Raw genomic sequence first — 23,561 nt, 5'->3', positions numbered from 1 at the left:
GCGTCTTGGCATAAATTAGTACTATGCTCTTCCAAAGCGGCTTTGAAGAAAAGGAATAAGAGAAGGCTCTACATCTGGCGTAGGAGTCAGGGCCTGCATAAAAATATTCTGCTTGCTCCATTCAGTGAGTTGTGTGAATTTTCCCAGGGGAGAATATAGAAAATATTCCCAATGGTATGTACCATAGCTACACGAACACAAATATCATAGTCATCAGCAATATCACGCAGGCAGTGATCTCCAGACCTTCAAATGGAGACCTCTGCCATGTGAACTATTAATATAGTAGTTAGCTGTTAGTTGTGTCTGAGCCAGTTACTAGAGGAGACATTAATCACATAAGCAGGGGAGAAGGGTCTGACATTCTAGGCAGTATATGGGGAAATGGCAGACATTAGCTGTTACTCCGCATGTCCCCCCAGGCTGTTCTCTGGAATCTGAGGTTCACAGGAGTTCAGATCCAAGAACATGGCAACATTTATCACTCTATCTCTGGTGACATAGATACTTTATGTGGAGTCTAGTGCCAATCACTAGGCAACTGTCACCTGTCATCAGCAGGGCTACATTTCAGTATCTTCCGCTCCAGTAATACATGTTCCTAACACTTGAGCTAAAGGAGAATTGTTATTAGTTGTAACAGTATTACAGTGAATTTCATCCAGATACCAACAAAAGGCAACATAATCATAATCTGAGCAAGACGAACATTCCACCATGTAGGCTGTGTTATACATACACATATTACTCAATACATTTCAGTAAATTTACGTTAGTGTCACAAAGTCCTGTACACAGCACTCAATTTTATGAATACTAGGAATGGGCAAACCTTGCAGGGTTTTAGATTTTGTAAACTTGACATGCTTTTAGGGGGTCTGGAGAGGATAGCTTGGAATTCTCACTAAACTAAGTTTGTGGTGGTAAAACTTTTTTGCCCTATAATTTATACCCAGATTTATTTTGAGCGAGTCAATTAAAAGTGTTTTGTCTAGCTCAAAAGAAGCTTGTGCTCTGCTATACATCAGAAATAAAAAAAACATTCCTCTAAAGTTAAACTGCACTAAGTGGTGGCCTGTATATAGTAAAGATCCTGTATCTATTTTTGTCATAATTTTTTCCTCTCTATTCCCCTTTTCAATATATTATAAATGTATTATATTTGATACAGTGCAGTAACCTTAACATGTTATGTGCTTTTACATTCTATATTGCAAAACTAACAGACATGAGACAAAATGAAACCTGTAGTCAAATGACTGCTTAGTTTAAAGTACCCTCATAAAAAAATTGGTTTATGATTCAGACACAACAAACCGTTCCTTTCTTTTCTACCTAGCATCACTCCTCTCTGAGCAGTCAATGTTAGGTGACTTGCCTTAATAGGCACTAAAAGAAATCATGATGATGGGTACTGAATGGATGGACTGACAGAACTAGAACTAGAAAACACCTGGTTTATGCAGAGACTATCATCTCTAAGGACCGTAAGGATGAAATCCTGGTCCCACTGAAGTCAATGGTAAAATTGCCATTATTAGCTTGAGTGGGCCCAGAATTTCATCCAAATTGCCACATGATGTGTCACAATGCTCACTTTTATCTAGCAACTTCCCACACAAGAAACACCCACTAACTGATTCAGGCTCAGCAATGCCTTTGTCTCACCATGACTGGCGCCTAGCCAAAGTTGCTTCCTGATCAAAGCGTGATCATGGCCATCTAGCTGTCCTTCGCCTGGGAACACTTGTTCTTTTCCCGATGACTGCACTCCCACCTACACAGACACACCTGCCCAGGTTTAGAAAAATTACTTGCAATCACATCACCCGTTAACTTCCTGAGGGGACCTTAAATCACTGGCTTCAGCAGCTAAAATTGGATTATGTAAAACAGCACCTCACTTTGCTCAGATAGAGTCACACACAAGGGCTACTTGTAAAATCTCTAATCACAAAATGCTCTTGATTCCTTAATTGTGGTACATATGTCTTCAGACAAATACTTCCCCTCAACTCATATTTGAAACTTATCTCATGCACCCTGCTTAGCAGAGTTCCTCTGATGATTGTCCATTATCCTGGTATTTTATAAAAGCTTTATTAAGTTAAGAGGATTAAAACAGACACTACAAAAAATGTGGAGTACTATAAATTTCCAGCTCTGTTTTATTATCTTGCTAATACAAAAATGCAGTTCCAGCATAGGGCCAGTTGCTTGAAATCCTGGTCTGCTGGATAAGATAGCTCCATCTGAAGAGGGGTGTGATTCTTGTTCAGTGGCGCAAACATAAATTATGCAGGTTAAATACACAATGAAACTTTTTTTTCAGATTTAGACTTAAGAGAAATGATAAGAGAGTGAAGAAGAGAGAGACAAATGTGCTGGCGACATTTTAATAAATGGCTCCCTCAAAAACATTCTGCCTCACTCGGCAGTGCTGTCTGTGTCAAATACTCTTCCCACACAATAAAATATGTATCAGTTCCCACACAAAAATTCAATCAGATCCATACTTTTTCCCCTCCTAGATCCATCTATCCTCTATTTGACATTGGTGAGGCCTCATCTGGAGTACTGTGTCCAGTTTTGGGCCCCACACTACAAGAAGGATGTGGATAAATTGGAGAGAGTCCAGCGAAGGGCAACAAAAATGATTAGGGGTCTGGAACACATGACTTATGAGGAGAGGCTGCGGGAACTGGGATTGTTTAGTCTGCAGAAGAGAAGAATGAGGGGGGATTTGATAGCTGCTTTCAACTACCTGAGAGGTGGTTCCAGAGAGGATGGTTCTAGACTATTCTCAGTGGTAGAAGAGGACAGGACAAGGAGTAATGGTCTCAAGTTGCAGTGGGGGATGTTTAGGTTGGATATTAGGAAAAACTTTTTCACTAGGAGTGTGGTGAAACACTGGAATGCGTTACCTAGGGAGGTGGTAGAATCTCCTTCCTTAGAAGTTTTTAAGGTCAGGCTTGACAAAGCCCTGGCTGGGATGATTTAATTGGGGATTGGTCCTGCTTTGAGCAGGGGCTTGGACTAGATGACCTCCTGAGGTCCCTTCCAACTCTGATATTCTATGATTCTATAATTCCTTCTGTGCCAGTCCAGCACATTCATAACTTGTAGAGAAGAGGCACTCTTTAGAACATCTCTCTAAATGTTTAAATATCTTTGCCTATAATTTGTAAAGGGCATTCACAAATGATATGCTAAGCTTTCCCTGCTATCTTGCCACTTTATATAGTCTCTTGTTCAAACTTCTGTTTAATTTTTCACAGGATATTTCCAATAAAAACGTGTTCTATGTTGCCCGAGTGGATAGGATATAAAAAAAGAGAGAGAACAGAATTTCACTTAGTTAAGAGCACTTTTTAAATCTTTGCTTTCAAACCATATTTTTATTGTTGCCCTATTAGCAAGTGCATTATGTATTCCCCCAAAAAATATTTAAAAATCTCCTTGGGGGGGGGGGGTAGGATATACTTATTTTAACATAATTTTCAAAGAAACTGGCACTGCATAACTGTTCGTTTTACTAAGACTAAGTGAGACCAGAAGATATTTTGTAACAACAATTACTATAAATCCACTTTTTATTGTGAAGGTCTTCTACATCATTAAGAATATCTGTATTAAACTGGTTTCAGAGTAGCAGCCCTGTTAGTCTGTGTCCACAAAAAGAAAAGGAGTAGTTGTGGCACCTTAGAGACTAACAAATTTATTTGAGCATAAGCTTTTGTGAGCTGCAGCTCACTTCATTGGATGCATTCAATGGAAAATACAGTGGGGAGATTTATATACACAGAGAACATGAAACAATGGGTGTTACCATACACACTGTAGCGAGAGTGATCACTTAAGGTGAGCTATTACCAGAAGGAGCAGAGAGGACTTTTGTAGTGATAATCAAGGTGGGCCATTTCCAGCAGTTGACAAGAACATCTGGCGAACAGCGGAGGGGGGTTGATGTGCTTAGGCCCTATGATGGTGTCCCCTGAATAGAGTAAGTAGAGTAGGGGCTTTAGGTGATGAGAGCTGAGGAAGCTTTGTTCTAAGTCAGCCATAAAAATGTTGGCATACTGTGGGGCCATGCGGGTACCCATAGCTGTGCCGCTGATTTGAAGGTATACATTGCGCTACATTGATGACATCTTCATCATCTGGACCCATGGAAAAGAAGCCCTTGAGGAATTCCACCATGATTTCCACAATTTCCATCCCACCATCAACCTCAGCCTGGACCAGTCCACACAAGAGATCACTTCCTGGACACTACGGTGCAAATAAGTGATGGTCACATAAACACCACCCTATACCAGAAACCTACTGACCGCTATACGTAACTACATGCCTCCAGCTTTCATCCAGACCACACCACACGATCCATGTCTACAGCCAAGCTCTACGATACCACCGCATTTGCTCCAACCCCTCAGACAGGGACAAACACCTACAAGATCTCTATCAAACATTCTTACAACTACAATACCCACCTGCTGAAGTGAAGAAACAGATTGACAGAGCCAGAAGAGTACCCAGAAGTTACCTACTACAGGACAGGCCCAACAAAGAAAATAACAGAACGCCACTAGCCATCACCTTCAGCCCCCAACTAAAACCTCTCCAACGCATCATCAAGGATCTACAACCTATCCTGAAGGACGACCCATCACTCTCACAGATCTTGGGAGACAGCCTTGCAACAAAGCCCGTTGCCAACTGTGTCCACATATCTATTCAGGGGACACCATCATAGGGCCTAATCACATCAGCCACACTATCAGAGGCTCATTCACCTGCACATCTACCTATGTGATATATGCCATTATGTGCCAGCAGTGCCCTCTGCCATGTACATTGGCCAAACTGGACAGTGTCTATGCAAAAGAATAAATGGACACAAATCAGACGTCAAGAATTGTAACATTCAAAAACCAGTCGGAGAACACTTCAATCTCTTTGGTCACTCGATTACAGACCTAAAAGTGGCAATTCTTCAACAAAAAAACTTCAAAAACAGACTCCAAGGAGAGACTGCTGAATTGGATTTAATTTGGAAACTGGATACAATTAACTTAGGCTTGAATAAAGACTGGGAGTGGATGGGTCATTACACAAAGTAAAACTATTTCCCTCCCCCCCCCCCCCCCCGCTGTTCCTCAGACGTTCTTGTCAACTGCTGGAAATGGCCCACCTTGGTTATCACTACAAAAAGGTTTTTCCCCATCCCCATTCTCCTGCTGGTAATAGCTCACCTTACCTTATCACTCTTGTTACAGTGTGTATGGTAACACCCATTGTTTGTACAGATGTGTAGTCACTATCAACGTTTAAAAAGTCACAGTATGGGCCTTGTGCTGGACACACTGTCGGGCTTTCAAAAGCAACTTCTCAGAGTCTCAGCAGTGCCTTGTACAAGCCCATCCGTCTTGACAACAAACTCCAGCTTTGCCCAAAATTAATTTTCTGAGATCAAGGTTGATGTGGGGATAAAAAATTGTCTGGCTATCACATTGAAAAACAATGCAGGCAATTAATAAAAATAGAAGCTATTGTATGGATGCGACATGAGGTTTATGATGGCAATTGGGATTAATCATCTTTTGATTTAAACTGTAGCTGAAGAAGAAAACACTGGAAGTGACTGTCTGGGATTATGATAGATTCTCCTCCAATGACTTTCTGGGTGAAGTGAGTATCTAATTTCCTCTCTTCCTGCAAACTCCCTCCCCACCTCTTGGGAGACACTTGATTAAATGCACATTGATAATAAGAGATTGTTTGTTTGGTGGTTGTGGGACTCATAGAAACATTTTTCTTTAGGCTTAGCTGCTAGGCCATAACTATACTACTGCCTGACTTCATAAGAAATGTGTGAGATTTCCTTCATTCACCCACAAAGGGCACCAAACTTTTCTGTCTCTTGTTATATCGTAGTAGGGCTAATTTTGTGCATTTAGGATTAAGTGATTCTGCTGAATAGTTGCACTAATTTAGCTCAGTGTTTCAAAAGTAACTTGACGAGGGATTTCAGCTCTGACAAATAGAGTCTGTCTTTGTCTCAGGACTGACGAGTTTTCTATAGTGTGGGGAGAAGAGCGGCCGTGCCAATGAGAAAAGGACCAAATTCTGCCTGGAGGCCAGGGTTTTGCAAGGCACTTAAGCACACGCAATTGCAAAGAAGTCAGTTGCATGACGCAGCTGTAACTGAAAGCACAGTCTTGCATAGTTTATTCCTAATGTCTCAATAACACTGCTCCAGGTCAGCAATGATGAAAAGCTTGGATACAACCTGCTTTCCCTTTTTGTTTTAAAGCATATGTAATATGAATTACCAGCAATAACCATGTCAAATCAGTAATTAAAATTGTTATTACCACAGAGGATAACAATTAGAAACAATTACCCAGAAAAATCAATTACTAAAATTACCATTTGGATCAAGTGATACTAATGTGAAAAAAATTGCTTACCCTCCATTTAAGGTGTATTATACAGCATATGCAATGAAATGTTATTCAGTTTAGCACCAGATATGCTTTATTGTGACCATAGTACCAGGCAAGTTATGTCAGCACTTATATAATCTCTAGAACAAATGTAAGGATGAGTTTAAAAAGCAATTACATGATTACTTACATCCTACCTACCACATCACATTGTTGCTGTCTTCAGCATACTTATCATACCCCAAAATGCATGACTTTAGCGAGTATCTACATCATTATTATTTATGACCTGTAGATTAAATTGGTGTTTTAATGACTGCTTCTCTGGCATGATTAAAACTTTTGACTTGAAATATGAGCACCATCTGCAAGTATTTAATCTAATTTATAACTTCATTTTTATTTAAATGTGAATGCAGTTCCTCGTTGGGAAAGTGAGAGAGTGAGAGAGAGCGCAAACAAGTATATTTCAGGCCCATTATTTAGGGGCTGTCAAGGATTAAATCAGAAGGAAACCTAACAAGTGACAGTGGATGTGGGGTGCATCCAAAAATATAACTTGTCAATGACTGTTGTCTCTAAGGGCACCACTGATGAAGCAACTAAAAGCCCCCCAAAGAAACCAAGCCAGAGCTTGGGTCTTGCCCAGCATATGAGAGCTAAAGACAAATGTCTTTTCTGCCCCCCTGGAAAGAGACAGACTTGAGGAGACTTCCCAGGTAGAGCTGAGGAGTCTTTCATAAATTCATTGGACTGCTGAATCAGTCTGTATTTTTTTTTCTAATCAGATGACAAAGGCTTGGTTCCTAAAGTATTTGCACCCTTTCCTTCTGCCAGCACTAGAGAAGATTCCCTTACTATTACATGTATGAGTTTATTGGGAGCCTGCAAGGGTTACAACCTGTAGGGGCTTCTGTTTTAATTATCTACAGCTTCTGCCTGTTGTCCAGCTGGCTTGCTGCTAAGTATCCAAGCATTTGGTCTACAGGACAGTCACACAGTGACCTCATCCTGGGGTCAGGTACCAAGAGCTGTTCCACACAGAATATTGGTCTGTATGTAGATCAGTCTAATTCTAACATTCTTGTGCTTTGGTGCTCCTACCATTTCCAAAGGACAACTTGCCAAGAACTCAGCATCAGGAAATATTTTCTGCCATTATTCAGCCTAATTTCCATGACACTACTCTTTGCTAAATTCCTTTTTAAACACCCTAAACTATTCATCTCTACTTACTGCTCCATCTATGAGTGGTCTCTTTGCCTTTGCCTCACCCTGACCAGCCTCTTTGGTGAGTCTGTGGTAGCCTGCTTATGGGACAGCTATCAATGACAACTCTCCAAGCTGTATCCCTTGGAGAGAGTTCCTCCAGTCCTTAGTTAACCTTTGGTAGCTTCAGACAGTGGGCCTGATGTATACCTGTCTGCTATTTAGGCTGGGAACTGTTCTCCTTTAGCCCTGGTCTACACTGGGAGGGATCGATCTAAGTTACGCAACTTCAGCTACGTGAATAATGTAGCTGAAGTTGACATTCTTAGATCTACTCACCACGGTGTCTTCGCTGCGGTGAGTCGACTGCTGCCACTCCCTCGTCGACTCTGCCTGCGCCTCTCACGGCGGTGGAGTACAAGAGTCGATGGGAGAGCACGTGGGGATCAATTTATCATACCTAGACTAGACATGATAGATCGACCACCACTGGATCGATGGCTGCTCACCAATCTGGTGGGTAGTGTAGACGTACCCTTAGTCTCCGCAATAATTAGAGGCCTTCTCCGGAGCACTGGAGAAGTTCTAGAAAAGTGGAAGAGAGCGAATGTGCCAATTTTTAAAAAGGGTAAATAGGATGACCGCAGATCATTATAGGCCTGTCAGCCTGACATTGATCCTGGGAAAGATAGTGGAGCAGCTTATAAGAGACTCAATTAATAGTGAATTAAAAGAGGGTAATGTGATTAATGCCAATCACCATGGGTTTTATGGAAACTAGATCTGTCAAACTAACTTGGTATCTCTTTTTTTTGGTAATATACTTAGGCTTCTATAAAGCCTTTGACTTGATACCACACAACATTTTGATTAAGAAACTAGAATGATAGAAAATTAACATGGCACATAATAAATAAATGAAAAACTGGCTGACTGATAGGTCTCAAAATGTAACTGTAAATGGGGGATCATAATTGAGCTGGCGTGTTTCCAGTGGGATCCTGCAGGGATCTGTTCTTTGCCCTATTCTATTTAATATTTTTATCAGTGACATGAAAAAAAAACATGAAATTCTATAAGTACCTACATGGGGAACAAATGTTCTCCATCACTGACAATTTTTAAATCAAGCTTGAATGTTTTTCAAATGTAATGCTCTAGAAATTATCTGGAGGGAGTTCTAGGGCCTGTGCTGCACAGAAAGTCAGACTAAATGATCACAGTGGTCCCTTCTGGCCTTAGAATCTCTGAATCCTTAAGTAGCTGCTCCTTTAAGATGCTTCTAGACTACAATATGGCCCAAAGTTTTACCCCCACAGCCTCTTTTCTGTTCCAAATATATAAGGTGTTTGTTTGTTTGTTTGTTTGTTTGTTTGTTTATGGTGGAGCACTCAGCTGTTCTTTCATGCCTTAAAGAGTGGGTCTAGAGGATTGTTCATCCCCTCGGCAACTCTTGCTTTGGTCACTGGAAGTTGTCTTCAACTTATTCTGTGCTCCCTGCTCCCCTTTATGAACTCAATCTCTCCCCAAAGAGCTCTGCTTCCTAAGGTCAGAAGATGTTTGTAATCAATTGCCTATTCTACCTCCTTTGCACTGACTGAGTCCTAAAGAGAACCTCCCCTTTCTGGACAGATCTTTCGAAAGGCATCCAAGACTCCTGCCAGCAGCACTAGTTGCCCAGAGCAGTGGGTCTCAGCAAAGTAAAGTCAGAGGAGCACAGGCTACATCATTTAAAGGTCTGCACAGTTGTTCCTCTCATGGCAATGCTCTCAAGGCATTGTCTTCCCCTCCCCAATGCAGCTCTGATTCCTAAAAGGCATTATTGAGTACAGTATTTTTAAGCAATAGAAAATAATTGTTCCCTTAATATTTAAAGTTATAGCTATCTCTTTCCTTTGTGGGGTAAAAAATAATAGATATTAACATTTGAATATAATCACTAAGCACATATAAATACTTAAAGAACCTTTCACCATCATTCTTACATTATATAAGATCTCTTTAGTAACAAATATTCATTAACATCTCATCTTCCCCTTATAGGTTTTACATTGGTATGATTCTATTAATTTTTGTGAGGTACTTTTGACTTACACCAGCATCATTGAGATTAGATTCAGTCCACTTTGTGTCTCATGTTATATCTTAATCAGATATATCATATGTCATTGTGCAGATATTGATTGAGCTATCCAGCACCTCTCAGCTTGACAACACCCCAAGGTGGTATCCTCTGAAGGAGCAGACTGAAAGTATTGACCATGGAAAATCTCATTCTGGGCAGAGCAGCCAGCAATCACCAAAGCCATCTGTCATCAAGAGCAGAAGTCATGGAATCTTCCCTGACCCATCCAAGGGTAAAAGCTATGAAAAATTTCCCTAACAAGTCATCAGAAATCTATGATGTAACAGAACCTTTTGTGATTTTCAGGGTCCCATGGAAAAACAGAGTGACTCGCATATATTTTCTACATACTTTTATTAAAAGCTAAATCCAGCCTCACAGTGATTTCAGTAGAGTTAAACTGCTTACACCAAAGCTGAATTTGGCCTTTTCAGTACCACTTTATTAAGAAATTGCGTCTTTCAAACAGGTTTCAGAGTAACAGCCATGTTAGTCTGTATTCGCAAAAAGAAAAGGAGTACTTGTGGCACCTTAGAGACTAACCAATTTATTTGAGCATGAGCTTTCGTGAGCAACAGCTCACTTCATCGGATGCATGCCGTGGAAACTGCAGCAGACTTTATATACACCGAAAATATGAAAAAATACCTCCTCCCACCCCACTGTCCTGCTGGTAATAGCTTATCTAAAGTGATTATCAGGTGGGCCATTTCCAGCACAAATCCAGGTTTTCTCACCCTCCACCCCCCCACACAAATTCACTCTCCTGCTGGTGATAGCCCATCCAAAGTGACAACTCTTTACACAATGTGCATGATAATAAAGTTGGGCCATTTTCTGCACAAATCTAGGTTCTCTCACCCCCTCACCCCCCTCCCAAAAACCACACACACAAACTCACTCTCCTGCTGGTAATAGCTCATCCAAAGTGACCATTCTCCCTACAATGTGCATAATTAAGGTGGGCCATTTCCAGCACAAATCCAGGTTTTCTCACATCCCTCCCCACCCCCATACACACACAAACTCACTCTCCTGCTGGTAATAGCTCATCCAAACTGACCACTCTCTAAGTTTAAATCCAAGTTAAACCAGAACATTGGGGGGGGGGGGTAGGAAAAAACAAGAGGAAATAGGCTACCTTGCATAATGACTTAGCCACTCCCAGTCTCTATTTAAGCCTAAATTAATAGTATCCAATTTGCAAATGAATTCCAATTCAGCAGTTTCTCGCTGGAGTCTGGATTTGAAGTTTTTTTGTTTTAAGATAGCGACCTTCATGTCTGTGATTGCGTGACCAGAGAGATTGAAGTGTTCTCCGACTGGTTTATGAATGTTATAATTCTTGACATCTGATTTGTGTCCATTTATTCTTTTACGTAGAGACTGTCCAGTTTGACCAATGTACATGGCAGAGGGGCATTGCTGGCACATGATGGCATATATCACATTGGTGGATGTGCAGGTATACGAGCCTCTGATAGTGTGGCTGATGTTATTAGGCCCTGTGATGGTGTCCCCTGAATAGATATGTGGGCACAATTGGCAATGGGCTTTGTTGCAAGGATAAGTTCCTGGGTTAGTGGTTCTGCTGTGTGGTATGTGGTTGTTGGTGAGTATTTGCTTCAGGTTGCGGGGCTGTCTGTAGGCAAGGACTGGCCTGTCTCCCAAGATTTGTGAGAGTGTTGGGTCATCCTTTAGGATAGGTTGTAGATCCTTAATAATGCGTTGGAGGGGTTTTAGTTGGGGGCTGAAGGTGACGGCTAGTGGCGTTCTGTTATTTTCTTTGTTAGGCCTGTCCTGTAGTAGGTAACTTCTGGGAACTCTTCTGGCTCTATCAATCTGTTTCTTTACTTCTGCAGGTGGGTATTGTAGTTGTAAGAAAGCTTGACAGAGATCTTGTAGGTGTTTGTCTCTGTCTGAGGGGTTGGAGCAGATGCGGTTGTATCGCAGAGCTTGGCTGTAGACGATGGATCGTGTGGTGTGGTCAGGGTGAAAGCTGGAGGCATGCAGGTAGGAATAGTGGTCAGTAGGTTTCCGGTATAGGGTGGTGTTTATGTGACCATTGTTTATTAGCACTGTAGTGTCCAGGAAGTGGATCTCTTGTGTGGACTGGACCAGGCTGAGATCAGCGGCACTGCTATGCGTACCCGCATGGCCCCACAGTATGCCAACATTTTTATGGCTGATTTAGAACAACGCTTCCTCAGCTCTCGTCCCCTAAAGCCCCTACTCTACTTGCGCTATATTGATGACATCTTCATCATCTGGACCCATGGAAAAGAAGCCCTTGAGGAATTCCACCATGATTTCAACAATTTCCATCCCACCACCAACCTCAGCCTGGTCCAGTCCACACAAGAGATCACACAAGAGATCCACACAAGAGAGAGGGGGGTGAGGGGGTGAGAGAACCTGGATTTGTGCAGGAAATGGCCCAACTTTATTATCATGCACATTGTGTAAAGAGTTGTCACTTTGGATGGGCTATCACCAGCAGGAGAGTGAATTTGTGTGGGGGGGTGGAGGGTGAGAAAACCTGGATTTGTGCTGGAAATGGCCCACCTGATAATCACTTTAGATAAGCTATTACCAGCAGGACAGTGGGGTGGGAGGAGGTATTTTTTCATATTTTCTGTGTATATAAAGTCTGCTGCAGTTTCCACGGCATGCATCCGACGAAGTGAGCTGTAGCTCACGAAAGCTCATGCTCAAATAAATTGGTTAGTCTCTAAGGTGCCACAAGTACTCCTCGTCTTTCAAACAGTATATTATAAAGTGAGATCCTATGTGTTCTGCATAGGTATTAGAGATCTTATGGTACTTTTCATTTGCCTATGTCTTTGGCCAAAATTCAAAACATATACTGCTTTGGATTAGGCTTTATTTTTCATTTCATTTTGTATTTTATGGCACTGTGTTTTGAGCATGTGTGCTAATATTTAAACTGTTGTCGTCTGACATTGTCAAACTGACATGTTTGTAAAGAATCATAATGAGTGTAAGTTCATTTCACCTTCATTATGGGCCTGAGTAGAATCTGGTTTACACTGGTGTAAATCGGGAGTAACTCCATTGAAATCAGTAGAGGTAGTGGAATTCAGTGGAGTTACACTACTGTGAGTGAGTGAAGAATCAGGCTCAATGTCTCCAAAACCGACCGTCAATGTGTATAATTCTTCAGAATATTTTTTTCAAACTAAATATAGCAGCTTCCCAATATCTCAGCTGGCAAACATTGTGTATCTGCAACACATGTAGTACCAGAGCAATGTCCATCTGATAAACCAGTACAAATGGAGGCCAGATGACAGCAGCGAACTAAGAGGATAGTGTTCTGGTAATAACACACGGTCTGTCTTATTTCTTTTTGGTGTAAGTTTGCTTTGATGACAATTCTGTAAAGCACCGTGTACTTGCAACGACAATATCCTCTCTTGTCTAAATCAGAGATGGCTGTGGATATAATTATATAAGGGCTAGATTGTGACTTGAACTGCACACCACTACAGGGAGATCCTAAACTTGCTCGGCCTACCTTGGACTTGAGTCTGGACACTCAGGGGTAAATGGTGCTGCTTGCCTGCTTCCTTCTTGTAGCACAGGTGGGTAAGGAAGAACTGGAAATGTGATAAGCTTTGGCTCCACCCACCAGCTCACCAGCGAGCAAAGCTGGGTCAGCATGGGAGGTGTCCAAATTTGCTGCTTGTATAGGTCAGCAGCAAACTATACCTTGGACCACAGAGCAACAGGAAAGCAGGGAGGGAATTGTGCCTCAGTGCATGCTAGGGCTACTGCTGGAGTGATGCACTTCAGAACTGTGCCTGGAAACACAATTTTGTGAGAGAGAGAGATTATTTATTTAATAGAAGTAACACTCCCATTTATCCTTTTCCCCATCAGACATGCAGATGCCCACCATTGAGAAATCTCACAGCAGTCCAGGGAGCTCTAAATCTTCTTCAGAAGGACATCTGCGCTCTCATGGACCATCTCGCAGCCAAAGCAAAACCAGCGTCACTCAAACCCACCTTGAAGACGCTGGGGCAGCCATCGCTGCTGCTGAAGCAGCTGTCCAACAGCTTCGCCTTCAACCAAGTAAAAGACGCAAATAAATTCCTCAGCATGGCAGCTTAATGTTCATCTGTTGCCTTTTTCCCCTGCTGTCCTTCCCGGTTTGCTTTTTGTTTGTTTCCGTTCTTGGAACACTCTGCTCACTCTGTTCAATGTATTTCTTTGTGTGTGTGTGTGTGTGTGTGTGTGTGTGAACACATATACGTACAATATACTCCTCCTGTTTAGAAGTCTTTTTTTTTTAAATTTATATAGATTGCAGTAAAACTGGCTGTTTCACCATCACTCCCTCCATTCGTGGCCCATGACATTCCAGAGCTGTGCATGACTCATGGAATCTTCCACTGTGTGTTGTTGTTTTGGTGTTGCTAAATATCTCAACCACAGAAATAATCAAACCCTCAGATAGGTGGCTTCCAGCTTTCAAAGAATCACATCCAATATGCATTGAGAGCACATTAACAGCATGATATTAACATCAGAAAACAATCAGTGCATCTACACTGGAGGACAATGGTGGGGAGGATTTCAGGTTGAAAAAACAGTTGTTACTTAACAACGTGACTCAATTTCCTATATTTGAAGCATGGCTGCTTATAAGTCTCTAACATTCCACTCTTTTGAAAGGCTTATTAAAGGCAACCTGCTCCGTACAACGTTTCAGATAAATTCGTATTCGTGAACAGTGGGACGACAATAAATACACCAGACTATTAACAAGGAACTTAGGTACTGAATAGAATTAATAATCTTATCATTCCACTCTCCTTGGGCTTTTCTAAGCCAATTGCTGTAGTAGTGGATTCAATTTCATTAGCTGCTTTATGCACAGATTGATTTAGGGCTAGAACAGGATTTATCTGGTAGCTGGAAATAGATTCACAAATGACAAACCTTCCATTCAGAATTCTAGGACTACAGAGTACAGTTCAGACCTGCACGTTATTACTGGTTGAGGATTTAGTTTCTGCAAATTAAAACCTTCCAACTGTGGACTCCCGGTGTTTGTCTTCAGAGTTTGTTGGTGTGCCATAAACTCATTGTGGTATAAAACACAAAGGGGGGAAAAACTATTTTCTTTGTCCCACCATTATTAATAAAGAAACAGCCAGTTTTAACACCCTTTAATGCTGTGCATGTGGTGTCTCTTTGGTGTTTGAAAACCCTACTTATTTAAGTACAGAACAAAACACTTCTGTCTGCATGAATAACATTTAAGCTGGTTCCATCTGAGGATACATACTCTGGGTTTCCATTTCACCCACACTGCCACAGCAGCACATAAAAGCGGTCAGTCTAATCATGCCAGGAAGCAGCACAGACACAGCATAGCAGGAGTCCTCCCAATTCAAAGAACTCAGTCTGACAATCTGCCTCCACCAGCCAATGACAACAAAGACCAAAGCCAACTAGCCCTCAGAAAAGTGATGTCTGATGGACCAGTCAAGCCCGAAGGAGGTGAGCAGAAAGACATGGCCAAGAAACCAACCGAAGCCAAAATCCTTCTTGCCATGTCTACTGATTCATTGCAGAGTTTAATTATTTATTTACCCTCTGTAAACTGCTGTAAATGTCAAAGCAAATTAAGATCTTTACTTGATCTTACCATAATTGTGTAAGTTCCTAACAAAACAATGTGCTAAATAACATGATAGAACCGTGATTTGTGCACTTCCATGCCACTGGGGGACCTGCTCTTCTGTTGAAAAATGGATTAACTGTGTTCACACTGCCTAATACAATGCATGCCTTTAACCAGGTCTGCTTAAGCATGCTTTAACAATTCTTGTGTTATGATAAAATACTAATTGCACACTTCTGCTGCTGGAATTCCAGCTAGGACACAGAGCCATTCTCCTCCCCCGACCCCATGTTGTTGTAAGTGCCAATGCATTACTTCAAATGCAGAGTTTTGCAAATACCAGTGGAAAGGAAAGGAATAAAGGAATAGTATCCTAGCAATATCTAAAGTAGAAATATGTTCCTCTCTGTTGTGGGCAATTGTGCTACCAAACCTACATGTTAGGTGTGCCATCATCCACCTATCTACCACTGCTTCCTAACCAGAACTTCATCTGATGCAAATCAGCTAAATCCATTGTCTTTTGGAGCACTTCTCTGGTTTACATCTGCTGTGGAATTGGTCCAGATTATACTGCTTGAGTCTTAAACTATGTGGTGTCTGAGCGAAAGTAGATGGGTAGGACAGCTTTATTATTTTACCCCAGTGCAAAAGATAACAAAACCAAAAACTCTTATTTTGTTTCTAGTCCCCCATTTATTACCCTTCTGTTTTTATCTCAAATTTTCCATGGCTCCCTAGAATGGAAAGAGACTATTGAACAATTATTATTATTAATACTAATAGCAAGCAAAACCCAAAACATATGAAGGTTCGTCAACCAAATGGAATGTTTATATGGGGCATAAGAACATATTTAGTAGCACTATCCAGAGAATGGAGATTCCATTTTGTGGAGGCTTTTGGGATTTAGAAATTTATTTTCATTCCAATTTGGAATAAAACCTGAAAATTTCAAAATTCTCTGCAAAGGAAAAGTCCCAAAAACATTTTGTTTGGGGTTGTTTGGACTTTTTAAATTTTTATATTATATTATATATTCTACTGAAAGAAATTGAAATGAAAAGGCATTTTAATATGAAAAATCAAAACCTTTTGTTTCTAAAATGTTGAGACAAGATGCTTTAAGCATCAGCTCAACTTTTTCCCGTCTAAAACACAATTTTGGCAAAATCAACATAATTTTATTAAGTCTTTTGGTTTTTGATGGAACTACAATTTCTCATGGAAAATGGTCCCATTGAAGATTTTCTGAACAGCTTCAATATTTAGCCAACCTTCCTTGATTGGGAAATCTCATCAGAATATATTCTCTCTTGATAGGTCTAGCACTTCCTAAGAGATGTGTGAACTGAGCTAGGATGCAGGAACTCATGAGTTCTAACTGTTTTTTTATTCAGAATTAGCATTAACTGTATAATTTATTCAACAAATTTTTGCATCATTGTCGTGTTCTCCAGATCATTCCCTGTCCTCAAATTTGTTTGATCAAAATTATTTGCCAGTCACTCTTCTGCAACTCATTCATGGCAGATAATTTTGAATATTTGATCTTCAAGCTGTTTTGATTGACCTTTTACCAAGCTCTGGAATGTGAATGACTTATATAGCAAAAATAAAATGAAGTTATAGAGATATGCACAAAATAAATTACTCTGTTGACTTGATATAAATAGCCTTTTCAAAGTATAGAATATGTTTTTCTTGGTCCAAAGAGCAACCCATGCACTTTCAGTCTCAATGACTTTTACTTTAGATTAACGGAAACAACAAAGTAAGGAAGAACAACAGCAAAGTCTGCATGACACGATGGAAGAACACAGTATGAGCTTTACATGTGAGATGCCGTATCAGTTCTGCCACACAAAAATGGCAGCAGCTCATACAGACAGCAGACTCCTATGAAGTTAGAAGTACAGAACCCAGAAAATAAACTCATAGCGGTTACCTAACTTCATAGGTGATACAAGATAGTTGGTCACTTCTCAGTTCACATGCTGTTGTACAGGGAGCTCAAGCAGAACAGTGGCCTCTCTGCATGTAGCTCACTTCTTTACACAACAATTCTGCTGCCAATGGTTTTGGGCAACTGCAGAGAAGGTGATTGGCTTTGCCCTGAAATGCAACAGGCTTCATCTTGATTCTGTCATTGCATAAAAATGTTGCACAGTTAGCTGACTGATCGGTGTTAAAGACGCAGAGGAGGACGTTTTGTAGGCTCAGGAAGACTCTTTTATATCTTTCAAAGGTGCCTGCATTGAAAGTAAAAGTTGCAGAAGCTGAGTAGAGGATTCAAGCTATAAACTTCATAATAGCCAGCTGCGTATTGTCTATGTGCTTCCAAGGAGACACTACTGTGTATCCCATGAGAGAATGGTACATTAGTGTACTTGTTCTTATGAGAGAATGGCATACTAGTGGAGTTTAGTGTCAAAAGGGCAATATGGACATGAAGTGAGATAAGACTGGTTTTAATTGAGTTTGCCTTCTTGCTTATGCTCAATTTCTTTTACCTGACACAAATAAGAAACTGCTGTGGAAAAAAAAAACGTAAGTAGTTTAGGGATATAAAACAAGGTAGAAGTGTTGTGTACTAAGCAGATATATATGCTACTGCATTGTAAACTTGGTTAGATATAAGTTAGTCAGCACAGTGTAATTTTGAGCCATTTACCAGAAGAAATGCAATATTCTGCAGTTCCTCTCAGTAGCTTTTATTTTACTGGCTTTGACTAATTTGGAATGGAAATGCAACTGATTTTCTGGGTACTTCATATTGCTTGGACTGGATAGAATTGTGTAGCAATTTAAATACCAGCTTAAGGGTCCTTCATATACAGAAGCATTGAATGTTTCTAACAGGCAATAACAGGTTTTCATTTCTTGCCATAGTTTGGGATAACTCCTTCACACTTTAAATAATTTACTGCCCAATAAAGCTGCTTTATGCCAAGCTTCTCTGGGCTCCTAATATCAGGGTAAATTAAATAAGCTTTCTTATTGTGACAAACAACTAGTTTTCCAGACTCCTTCTGTCATTGTCAAAACAAGAACAGTTTGTCCCTGTTCTGTGCAGACAGCAATAATCTTAGGCTGTCTTTGGTTCCAGCCTGAGTACTGGCACCTTTTGCTGTTGCTAGTCTTGCTCTTTTTTCTTCCACCATTTTAAAATGACATGTAATTTCAGGAAATTGCTCAGAGTCTTTGTCCAATAACTCCTATTTCAAAAGTCTGTTAGACAGTGGCCTGAGCCCCAGGGAGCATCTGTGCTAGAACTAGATTGTTAAGATTGCTTTGTTGAGTAAAGAAACAACATTGCAGCACTTTTAGTAGGACGCTATCCTGCCACCATTACTCACATTGTGGGAAGTCCCACTAAAATTTCACAAAATTATACATATAAAACATATGGTCAAATCAACACATAATGTAAAAATCAATATAAAAGGGCAGATATGTGGGAGTACTCATGGAGTAAAGTATTATCCAGAGTGAGGAAGGATGGCAGAATGGAACTCTTAGGGCTAAATTATGGTATATCCCACTGATCAGTGTTTGTTGTACCCACCCACCCCCATACTCAGTTCACAAAGAATGTGAGAGTTACAGATACAGAGCTTGTAGTAATTCATGCTTTTTGCTCTGGCAGGCCCTGGTTCTGTCTTTGGTGTTGGCCAAGATTATGTAATTTTGCCACAGCTCTGGGTTGAGGATACTTGGTGATGCATTGCTGCAGAAGGACAACCAGCTGGCATTCTTTCTCCTAAAGCTCTCTGGTTACATTGGAGGAAGTAACACATTCCACCAGCTTGATCACCTAGTTGGCACATTTAGGATGGGAGGCAGAAATGTGGCTCCACTTAATTCCTACCTGCTCTTTCTTTGGTTGCTTGCTGAAGGAGCAAGTTGATAGAACCACCAGGTCCTCCAAAGCTCCAAATCTTGTGATGCACTCCTGATTTGGACACATTGTACTCCTTTTTAAGAGGCTAGGTTTTATTACCGAAATTCTTTGGAATGTGTCTTTACCATTCAGTTGGATTGTCTCTTGTCAAAGGCAATTGGTTGAATCCAAACTTGGTGGAGAGGGGAGGTAAGCAGGACTATGGAATCAATTATTTATGTGCCTGAAGTCTTTTCTATTTCAAATTCTATTTGAAAAGGTACAGAGAAGGGCATCAAAAATTATTAAGGATCTGGAATAGTTTCCATATGAGGAGAGATTAATAAAACTGGGACTATCCAGCTTGGAAAAGAGATGACTAAGGGGGATATAAAATAGGTCTATAAAATCATGAAATGGTGTAGAGAAAGTGAATAAGGAAGTGTTATTCACTCCTTCTAATAACACAAGACCAATGAAGTTAATAGGCAGCAGGTTTAAAACAAATATAATATAATATATATTATAAAGAATTCTTATATATATATATATATATATATATTCTATATAATATAAAGAATTTGAAAAGGTGCAGAGAAGGGCATCAAAATTATATATATATTAGATGGGGTACCCAGAACAGTAAACAGTATTTAAAGTGTGGGTGTACCACAGATTTATATAGAGGCACTATCATATTTTCTGTCTTATTATCGATCCCTTTCCTAATGATTCCTAATGTTCTGTTAGCTCTTTTGACTGCCACTGCACTTTGAGTGGTTGTTTTCAGAAAACTATCCACAATGACTCAAAAATCTTTCTTGGTAACATCTAATTTAGATCCCATCATTTTATGTACAGTTGGAATTATGTATTCCAATGTGCATTACTTTGCATTTATCAACACTGAATTTCATCTGCCATTTTGCTGTCCAGTCACCCAGTTTTGTTTGATCCCTTTGTAACTCGTCATAGTCCGCTCTGGACTTAATTATCTTGAGTAATGTTGTATTGTTTACAAATTTTCCCACCTCACTATTTATCCAGCTCATTTATGAATATGTTGAACAGCACTGGTCCCAGTACAGACCCCTGCACACCACTATTTACCTCCCTCCATTGTGAAAACTGACCATTTATTCCTACCTTTGTTTTCTGTCTCTTAACCAGTTACCAGTCCATTAGAGGACCTTCCCTCTTATACCATGACAGCTTAAGAGCCTTTCATGAGGGACATTGTCAAAGGCTTTCTAAAAGTCCAAGTACACTCTATCCACTGGATCTCCCTTGTCCAGATGTTTGTTGACCCCCCTCAAAGTATTCTAGCGGATTGGTGAGCCATGATTTCCCATTACAAATTCCATGTTGACTCTTCTCCAACAAATCATGTTCATCTCTTTATCTGATAATTCTGTTCTTTACTATGGTTTCAGCCAATTTACCTGGTACTGAAGTTAGGCTTACCAGCCTGTACTTGCCATTATTGCCTCTGTAGCCTTTTTTAAAAATTGGCATCACATTAGCTATCCTCCAGTCATCTAGTAAATGATTTAACATCTGATTTAAATTATGTTTTACATGCCCCAGAGAGTAGTTCTGTAATTTCATATTTGAGTTTCTTCAGAACTCTTGGATGAATACCATCTGGTCCTGGTGACTTATTACTGTTTAATTTATCAATTTGTACAAAAACCTCCTCTAACTGACACCTCAATCTGGGACAGTTCCTCAGATTGGTCACCTAAAAAGAATGGCTCAGGTGTGGGAACTTCCTTCACATCTTCTACAGTGAAGACCAATGCAAAGAATTCATGTAGCTTCACTACAGTGGCCTTCCTTAAGTGCTCCTTTAGCACCTTGATCGTCCAGTGGCCCCACTGGTTGTTTGGCAGGCTTCATACTTCTGATGTACTTAAAAAAATATTGTTAGTTTTTGAGTTTTTGGCTAGTTACTCTTTCAATTCTTTTTTGGCCTGCCTAATTATACTTTTATACTTGAGATGCCAAAGTTTATGCTTCTTTCTATTTTCCTCAGTAGGATTTAGCTTCCAATTTTTAAAGGATCCCTTTTTGCATCTAATTATTTCTTTTACTTCTTGTTTAGCCATGGTGGTACTTTTTTGGTCCTCTTACTTTTTTTTTTTTTATTTGGGGTATACATTTAATTGGAGCCTCTGCTGTGGTATTTTAAAAATGTTTCCATGCAGCTTGCAGGCATTTCACTTTTGTGACTATATCTTTTAATTTATGTTTAATTAGCTTCCTCATTTTTGTGTAGTTCCCATCTCTGACGTTAAATACTATTGTGGTGACTTCTTTGATATTCCGTCCTCCCACGCCCACACACCCTGAAAATCCTAAATAATTATAGAAGCTGCCCATACTTCTGTCTTTATTCTGCCAAACTGGGCTGAAAAATCTAGCAAGAATGGATTCTCTCATGAGGTTTCTGGTGCTTACTATTTGGGTTGCAACTTGTACAGGCTTTCTGGTGGCATTTTGGCACTTCAGCTTCTGGTCCTGCCAGTCCTGTAAAAAGGAATAACAGTTGGGATGGAGGAAAAGATACTTTCTGCAGTTTAGAACTCAGAAGAAGGTTCTTTTTGAGATAGCTATTATTTTTTCTGAATCAGTTGGCCCCACATTTAATCTCAAGTTCCCCTCTTGAAACAAACTGCTTATCCAGTCTAGATGAATGGCTGGGAAGTCTGGTGGTGCTTAGTAGTTTCCATTTCACTGTTGATTGATTTGACAGCACAGGGCTGTAGGTACTGTGTGAATTATCTCCCTTATACTTAGCTTTAAAAAAAAACACATGCACATTTCTTTTCTGTAGTCTCAAGCCCCCTTCACTGGGAGATTTAGTAGTAGTATTTGGCTTCTTTTTTCCCCTTCTCATTGATTTTAAAATTACATTATCCTTTAGTACGTTTGAGGCCTGGAACTCATGTTTCTCCAGTTATGGAGTCTGATTCTCTAACTGGCTCCATAAATACAAGTTTAACCCCACCCCACCCCACCCTATCCTATGTGGAGACAACTAGTATTGTGTTAAGTTGTTTTTTTTTATTTTGGAGAAGTGAGGAATATTCAATTTTCTTTATCCTGCCATTGTTTTCTAAGGTAGGTATATAGAGATAGCTGCATGAATAATTTGCTGTTGGCAGGAAAGTCTTCACTGGGATCCATTAATGGCACTGAATGCAGAAGACATATTGGTGGCACCTGTATATGTCTAATCCTTTTTCATGGAGGACTAGAAAGATTTTTTAAAAAGCGTGTGATGGATGCGAAGGTTCACATGCCTAAATACTCGATTACTTTCCACTTTCTTAGTCTTAGGATTTTTTTGGGTACAGCATGGACAGAAGCAGATGCAGAGGAAAGAATAACATTTCAGCCTAGAAGGCAATCAATAGTTATTCCAATCCCATTCATGCACAATTCAATAGAAGCCTTTCTATTAAAAATAAAATCTGGACATTTTCTTTATATAAACTCAAATGAAAAAGAGCAAACTGGTAGCAGTTCTGGTGCCATTAATCTCATGACGAATATCAGTCACTGGTACCATTAGACCCATGATGCTAGTGTTAACGAATCATCGTATTGTTGGCAATTAAATATATACTGAGACACCATTAGCCACTGCAGCTCAAAATTAGATAAAGAACAAGATGATAAGTTAACAGTAGAAGTTTATCAACCATCTGATCGGAATGGACCCCAAAACGAATGGCCAATAGCAGAAATCCAAACCACTACCAAGGAGGAGACTAATATTACATCCTCTAATCCTCAGCCCCTACTTCGATCACCCCATGCAGTTGGACAATTTTTCCAGTGCCCCTTATGGCTGTTGGCAGTGTCTTGGTTGCACTTCTTAGACTACTGTTTCTACCCAGTGCTCCAGTCTAAGTACCATTTTCTCACACGTTGCCTCACAGGAGTTTAGAATGTCAAAGGACACAGAAATGGAAGGGATATTTTGGGTCATGAAGTCCACTATCCTGCTATTGCAGGCAACCCCATCATATAATCTTGACATTGTTGTCACCAGGAGTTGAACCCAAGATCTCTAGAGTTAACACATGAGCACAGCCAGTAGAGCAGATTGAAAGTTTTCCATCAAAACTGTTTTTCCATGGGTTTTTGATGAAATGAAAATGTTCACAAAAAAGTGTCTGCTTTCTGTGGAAAGATTCAAGATTTTGTTGAATAACTAAATGTTTTCGGCCA

The 23,561-nt window shown here is 40.2% G+C and overlaps 1 protein-coding gene across 5 annotated transcripts in view; it reads left to right on the top strand.

Moving 5' to 3' along the window:
• Positions 1-23,561, top strand: part of PCLO (piccolo presynaptic cytomatrix protein) — a 514,363-nt gene that overhangs the window by 433,651 nt on the left and 57,151 nt on the right. For 3 of the 5 annotated variants that reach the window (XM_073328639.1, XM_073328637.1, XM_073328635.1), the window contains exons 18-21: positions 5,620-5,691; positions 9,835-10,015; positions 13,687-13,881; positions 15,133-15,315. In XM_073328639.1, coding sequence (XP_073184740.1) covers positions 5,620-5,691; positions 9,835-10,015; positions 13,687-13,881; positions 15,133-15,315 — 631 coding nt within the window. The remainder of the gene's footprint in view (positions 1-5,619; positions 5,692-9,834; positions 10,016-13,686; positions 13,882-15,132; positions 15,316-23,561) is intronic. The other 2 variants (XM_073328636.1, XM_073328638.1) reach the window with 2 other exon arrangements.

The sequence above is a fragment of the Lepidochelys kempii genome, chromosome 1 (genome assembly GCF_965140265.1).
Source record: "Lepidochelys kempii isolate rLepKem1 chromosome 1, rLepKem1.hap2, whole genome shotgun sequence".
Taxonomy (NCBI): Eukaryota; Metazoa; Chordata; order Testudines; family Cheloniidae; genus Lepidochelys; species Lepidochelys kempii.
This window is presented reverse-complemented; position numbering and strand designations above follow the sequence as displayed.